The 7,502-nt window shown below is 42.0% G+C and overlaps 1 protein-coding gene across 1 annotated transcript; it reads left to right on the forward strand.

The window, feature by feature from the left end:
* The first annotated feature begins 1,150 nt into the window (after window positions 1-1,150).
* On the forward strand, window positions 1,151-6,585 carry LOC103361112 (uncharacterized). The gene is made up of 3 exons (XM_008287119.1): window positions 1,151-2,696; window positions 4,796-4,858; window positions 4,946-6,585. Exons 1-3 carry the CDS (start codon window positions 1,508-1,510, stop codon window positions 5,083-5,085), a joined length of 1,392 nt encoding a protein of 463 aa, XP_008285341.1. The 5' UTR covers window positions 1,151-1,507; the 3' UTR covers window positions 5,086-6,585.
* The last annotated feature ends 917 nt before the right edge of the window (window positions 6,586-7,502 follow it).

Raw genomic sequence — 7,502 nt, forward strand, 5'->3', positions numbered from 1 at the left:
TGCTCGCTCTGGCACAAGAGCTGTTGCTGTAGTTCAACCGTTGCCCCTGGAAAGCTGTCAAACTGCCATTACCACAGGTGACTCCTTGTGGAACCCGGAGAAAGTCTTTGTTTCACCACCTGGGGCAAAAAACAGAAATGGTGAGAATTTGACAAAGGAATCCAATCTTCACCCAGAAAACCCAAATCAAGTGCTATCCAACAAATCTGAAAAAAGCTATCTAGCAGAATCTAATGATGGTGCCGTTTTGTCAAAGTCAGATTCAGATCCTCTAAACTTGCAAAAATCTGTTCCGGATATTGGAATTACAAATGCTGCTAAAAAATCCCTACTTTTGAAAATGCCAGCAAACCAACACTGCTCTGAAGACCAAGCTGAGATGGTAAAACCTCCAACTCCAGAGCATTCTTCACTCCCAACAACCCAATGGATGTTTGATGCACTAATTGAAGTAATACAGAGGGTTGAAAAAGCTCCGACTACGCCAGAGGATTTTACAAATCTTAGTCTTCCACACCGAATATTACATATGTTTTGGGATGGCAGCTACAGCACATTGATATCACATCTCAAGATGGGGTCATTCAAGGTTTTAGTCAGAGAGGTTTCCAATTTCTGCCAAACACACGTTAAATCAGACACTGTTATACTGTCGCAGGTGATACGCGGCTTTGGACAGGAACTCGAAAAACACCATTTACTCAAACATGATGAAGTCTATTCAGAACTGCCTTACAAATCTTCGTGGTTGAATCTCAATGAGCAGCTCGATGACATAGACAAAGAGTTTGGCTTCCCGTGGACTTTGACGAGTCATCTTCCGGAGCCGGACAGTGACAGCCAGACAGATCAGGTGGAGACGGTCGACAGTATTCCTGAGCCAGTTGGGAGTCAGGTGCCAGACAAAGTTTTATTACCAACAGAGCTCGAACCGGTTGACTCGGGTGAAGAGAAACAAGCCTCCAGTGTTGAAGCCCCCTCAACTCCAACTGCCTCCTTTGATGAGACAGAAAGTGAGACTTCCAGTGACCCGCGGTACTCATTTAACATCCAAGTTTTGTCTCCGAAAGCGGCCAAACGTTTCTTTGAGCAAGGACAAACTGAGATGCCACAAAGCACGGATACCGATAGTCAAGCAGAGGAGATAATTTGTAGTTCTGTGGAGAGTGAAACATCTGAGGATACAGGTGCCACGTTGTCAATACTGGAGAGTGAGGCTTGCGAGCCAATTGAACAGATTTGTTGTCTTGCAAGAGTGGTGGAATTATTTTGCGGGGAAAACAAACCTTGGAAATGCCGGTGCAAGGAACGACAAAATGATAAAGATGGTACCGATGAGACACTTGACAGGGAAAAGGAGGCAGCGCATAAAGACGATAGCCTGTTTGAGACGAGTTCTTTCACAATATTTGACATTCAAGAAGATGATCCAGAGGAGGACAAGGAAAACACTGACGGTCAAATCGGAACTATTTGTAGCTCTGAGCCTTGCAATGAGGACGTTCAAATGATTGACTTAACTGACGACAAAGGCAAACCGGACTCAACTTGTGACCAAGAAAGTACTCTCGAGATAAGCACAAGCAGCGAGTCAAGCATTGTATTCATAACTGACGGCGAGGATGAAGGTCTCCCCATCCGTGAAAATGAAACTCCCATCCAGACGCCAAAAGTTGCCACTGAGCTGTCAGAACCTGAGTACGAATGTGAGCAAGAACACCCGAAATCCACAGGAACGATGCAGTCGAGCGCTTCAGTCTGTGATGACAAACAAAATGAAAGCACTGAGCACAACGTTGCCATCCAGATGACGGACCGTAAGGAAGGCTGTGCACAGGCTCAGTTAAAATCTGCAGATGTGGCAAAGTCTCAAATGGAAAACAAAGGACAAACTCAAATCAGTGCCACAGCTGACCTCCAGACATCTTCCAGCAGCTGCACTGAACAAGAAACAGCTGAGAGAGGGCAGAAGAGACGAAGCAGCCATCATACATTTTCTCCCTTTCAAAAGAAGTCAAAGAAATGCAAACTCTCTGTTGACCTGAGCTCAGAGCATGCTTTTCATGGCGCTTCAAAATGTGAGAAGACTCTGGTCGATGCAGTGGAAGCACAGCCTTTAAGCTCAAATGTTAGAACTGTGGAACTGGTACTGTTTGGCTCAGCGCAGCAAGGTAAGTGTGCTGTAATCGGTAAGAGGAAGAGTCATGCTTTTCCAGGAGATGAAACAAATCGGCCTCCAGAAGTTGTCTCTGTGCATCTCAGCCCCTTGAAGAGGAAGTCCAGTGAGGCCGTGCAAAGGAAACAGTCACTAAAACAATGTCTTCATGAAAAATGGAGGCAAAGTTTACCACCAGCTGAACTTTGGCACAGAAACAAACTGAAAAGGCAGAAACGTCTGTCTGCCTTTGTTCCTGGGGTGAGCCTCAAGAGGGAGAACTCTGAGATGAGAGTCTTACATGCAAACAGCAAGAGGTGCCGGAATCTGAAGAGGAAGAGGTCCCTGTCTATTAGACTCAAAACCGGCAAAGTAAAGAAACCCAATCAGCCCGATGGTCGTGAGAGAAGTGACACTAAAAATGGAAGCAGCAAGATCATGCCTCTCCAGGAGAACGTGTTGAAGTTCTGTGTATTACCCAAAACCTTCGACTTCAAAGATGGATCCCACAGGAGGAAGGAACCCACCGATTGTGCTCCAGGTAAATATTGAGACTGAAGTGATACAGCAGTGATTCAACAGAATCGGTTTTGAGGAGCAAAATGTATTAAGCAAGGCTGAGGTGTCACACCAACACCCTGCACGCCCCACAGCACTCCCACACAGTAGAAATTTACATACCATTTTCAAAACGCAAATCCTCTTTTAAAAATGACATCACTCTGCTTTCATTTAAATATTTCTGATAGGAGTTTGTTATTGTAAGCTGTGACAAATGAGCAAAAAAAAAAAAACAACTCAGACTTGAACACCTGCACACACAAAGAAGTCATTAGTGACAGAGCTGCTGGTCCGGTTTGAGTTTTCATTTGTGGTTTCTGATATTCTAACCCATGAGTTTTAAGGGTTTGTGACCGGGTTCCCCAAGTCGAAGGCTACATGTGGTTTGGGATGTTTTGACAAGTGATCAGGTCAAAGGTTACCGAAGGAAGGTTGCTTCATTGCCTAGAGGTTGGGTTTCCCATATGGTATGAATCATTGGTTCTTAGTTTAACATAAGCAACTCGCCTATATAAGATATTTCACTTGTTTAAAGATCCATCACTGGTTCAGAAAATCACAGTCAGCAAGCCGTTAATCTGTGACTGACTTCGCCAGTAATGGGTGGAGCTTCATCTAAACATTTAATTCAGTGTAGTGGAAGGTGATTGGCTACTAAACACAGACATTTAATTTAAATAGTGAATCTGGTTGGGGAGGAACCAGGATTTAAACTTAGCCCTCTCTTCGTTGGTGCACAGATGTGTCCATATCTCTTGGCACACGATTCATCCAATCCGCAGCATCCGCACCCTGTAAAGAAAAACCTCTCCACTAACATCTCCCGCTCCCTGGATGTCGATACTTTTCCTTTGTTTAGCTGCCGTATGCTGCAGAGTTCAGTCCTTCAAGGCCTTGGACCAGTGCTTGAATCCTTCTTTCCCCTTCTACAGATCAGCACAGCTCACACATGAATACACATTAAATGCTGTTAGTGTGAATACTAAACTATCAGTACTTTTACAGAATTATATATTCCAACACTAGCCATTGTCTAAAATCAACACTGTCGAGTTGTTTGCAGAAGATGACTTTTGACTCCAAACAAGAGCTGAAATGTCTCAACAGATTGTTCTGTCTTGTGCTGAGTAAAAACTCTCAAAGGCTCTCATAGACGGAAATCACAAGTCATCAGACTGTATAAAGCTCTTCTGTAGTATTTTTCCTGTTGATTAAATCGTACATGATGTGAACTCGGTGTCTACTTTTTTTTTTACTTCAAGGGATCAAACAAACAAAATAATATGGCACGAATAATACGTCAGTTTCAATCAGTAGGATTTGAAGAAATGACATTGAAAGTTATCCTCATTGGACCTCAGTGTTGTTGATGCTTGTGTACTGAGGTTGATGAGCAGCGTCCACTTCTGGGAGGGTCAGGCTTGACCAGAAGTGGTTCAGTGGATGAGATCGTAGCTTTCCAGATATTTTACCTTTGATATAATGTAGACGCAACATTAAGAGTCAGCCTGAGACTCGACACCAGACTGGTGACAGACTCGTCTGATCAAACTCTTGCTGCAGCTCTAGTTGTATTCTGCTTGTGTGATTCAAATACATGCAGAAAAACCTAATCAAGTCATTTTTTTCAGGTTTATCACAAATTTCCATTTAGAATCAAGCTTCATTGTAGAATTTCCACAACCACAGTACAGAGTATGTTGGCTGTAAAATGGTGTAGTATACTAAAATAAACCAGGAGGTAAAAAACACACCAGGAAGCCAGCTGTTGATCCAGTGAGTTGTACATTCAAGTGTTAATCATGTTCGCTCTGAAGTCCCTATGATCAGTTCAATGGCAGCTGACTTCTGCATCATTTACATGAGATAAGATCAACTTATTTTGATCCCTCACTGGAGAAATTCAAAAGCAAATCAATGCTTCAATTAGCAGGTCAAAAGCCTTCATTTCATACAAAGGAGAATACATTTGAAAGACAAAACCGGTCAACCCAGGAGTCTTTCAGGTTGAATATGTAACACCTGAGCTTTCAGTCTCTTTTCAACGAAGCCTTTGTTTTGTTTTTTGTTTTTTTCCAGATAAGCCAAACCATGCTAAGGAAAAGCACCAGCACTCCAGTAAAAGCCACTTCAAGGTCAAAGGTAGCAAATACAACACATGAATTCCTCTAATTTTTTTAATAGGCTCCACTTCTTTTTCGTAATTATCGTGAATGTGCTGTATCACAGGGTCATGGTGTCCAAATCCTGAGGAGAGGTACAAACCTCTGTGTCCGTCTCCTGTTCCCAAGACCGCCAGCGTCTTCTACGAGTTCCAGAAGAAATATGTGAAGAAGGTTCAGTCATCTACAGACAAACAACGTGACTGACTTTGCTGTCTTTTCCCGAAAGTTCTCCATTTGGGACTTTTTTTTTTTTTTTTAATCCAGATTGTTACAGAAATATTTTCTTTATTTTTTTTGTACTTTACATAAAATGTCCAGTAATATCTGCAGTAGTTTACATGCAGGTAAAGAGTTCCCAGAAACGTTTTTCAATGTAAAATGTATATATTTCAGCGAGCTATTTATATTTTTTTACTTTGATATTTGCATGTAGACATATATTTATGTACATTTTAAGTATTTTCTCACAGTCAGAACTAAGCCTTTTACTACAAATGTAAAACACTGATTGTGAATCACTTGAAGCCATCAGTTTTTTTTTCTTTTTGACAGGCTTTTAGAATTTGGCAAAAAACATCTTGCCACAGTATCATTGCAGTATTATTTAGACGATGCAGTACGAAACAGCGTCGTCCTGCCTGCGCCTCATGCATGGAGCTGCATTCAGGCTCGCCCAGGGGAAAAGAAAAACAAGTCACAGGGACACAGCTGAAGACAATGTTTAGCTTTGTGTTGTTGTTTTTTTTCCTTTTACACCCTGTAGCACTGAGTTAGAAGACGATGTTGCATTTAAAGATTCACACAAAACCTAAAGGGACCATGAAGAAGTCGTTATTGTTTACATTGCAAGTGTCTGTAATACAGACGTGTAGATGCTGTACATTCACCAGTTTCTTGTGTGGTGTTGTTAATACGAAAGCACAGAAGCAGATACGAGACTGTGACGGTGTTTTTGGTTTGTCATTATGCGTACTGCTAAAAAGTGCAGAATGTTCCTGTCATTATCTGACTACCTAATAGCTCTGTTTCCTAAAGTGCAAAGTGAGCATTGAGGAGCCGTCGCACATTCCTTAGAACACGATTTGCACTGACACAAATTTCCTTTGTTAACATTCGAATGACGTTTTAATGTGAAATACACTGTGGTGCTAATGCTCAGACGAGACTGTTGTATGATTTAGAATTTGTTTTTCAGCACGGGAAGACCACTTGTAGGCTCTCTCTTTATTCTCTCCCCTCCTCTGCAGACACGATGCACAAGCTTATCTGGCTGGATTCGCTAAGAGGTTCCACTCTTCTACTAAAACCCTAAATTAGCTGAAATATTGACCTGCTATCAGCAACGTCTGGCAGGTGAAGGTTGCTCTGACCAAACACTTCAGTTCCTTTCTCTCAACGGTTTTCTGCAAACTGGCGCTCGTGTAACTACTTATCCACTTTATGAGGTTCACCTTGCCAGTAGTGGGTTGGACCCATTTTTTGCCTCCAGAACTGCCTTCTCTCTTTGTGGCATAGATTCAGCTACATACTAGAAACATTCAGTACAGATTTTGGTCCATATTGACATGATGACATTGCGCAGATTTGTCGGCTACACATTTCAGATGTGAATCTCTGTTTCCACCTGTTGTGGAAGAACTGCTGTACTTTGTATGTACCCAGTGAGTTCTGTTGAACTGAAATAAAGAGACCTGAGAAAGTAAACTGTCCTCTGAGTGTTTGAGTGTCTGAGAGGGTTACCATCATAGAGAATGCAGAGCAGCCTGCAGAGGAAGAACAAAGAATGTTGTGTGTGTGCTGAATATAAAGATACCATAGAAGGTGGGAGGACAGGAAGTGGGAACACAGGTGTCTCCCGGAACATTGTAGGTTGTAGGATATGGACAGACACAGATGCCAAAAGGATTCAAGAGACTTCATTCGAACTGTCTAGCTCACAGTCACACGTTATAAAAGACAGAACTATCCTGCAGGTCACAGGGTCATTTAAAACTCATCCTTGTGTATATAGTCTTTAAAAAAGAAAACCCAACATCTTCTGTATGTAATGTTTTTTTCTCTTTCAATTTTTGCACTGTGTGTTTTCTGTTTTCTGTTTTCTGTTTCTGTTTCATTCCTACAATTTGCACTGGGTGTTCCCAATTATTCTTGCACTGACTGTTCACTTTTTTTTGGAGCTGTTGTAACAGTGAACTTTCCCCACTGTGGGATCAATAAAGTTATCTTTATCTTAAATCAGCTTTGCAGACTCGGGGAAGCCGAAGCCAGGACAAGCAGAGCCCACTTAGGAATTCCCTTATGAAATGAATGAAATGAAATGAAAAATACTTTATTTATCCCAGAAGGGAAATTCAATTATCACACCTATCAGAGCTGCAAGGGATCGTAACACAAAGAAGCTTTTGGGGAAAGACAAGGAAAACATTCAACCACACAGACCTTAACAGATGGCCGGGTGCAATGTAGTGCTCCGGGCTTAACGTATTGCTCCGCTGACCCCTCATTTCCTGTGGCATGCAACAACTGAACTTATGAATGAACAGTGAAGACACAGTACCAAAAGGATGTGCCTTATGATCTCATGTTAAGTGTAATTGTTATTAAACGTGGAAGTATAATGT

This window comes from Stegastes partitus, unplaced genomic scaffold, assembly GCF_000690725.1.
Source record: "Stegastes partitus isolate 25-593 unplaced genomic scaffold, Stegastes_partitus-1.0.2 Scaffold487, whole genome shotgun sequence".
Taxonomy (NCBI): domain Eukaryota; kingdom Metazoa; phylum Chordata; class Actinopteri; family Pomacentridae; genus Stegastes; species Stegastes partitus.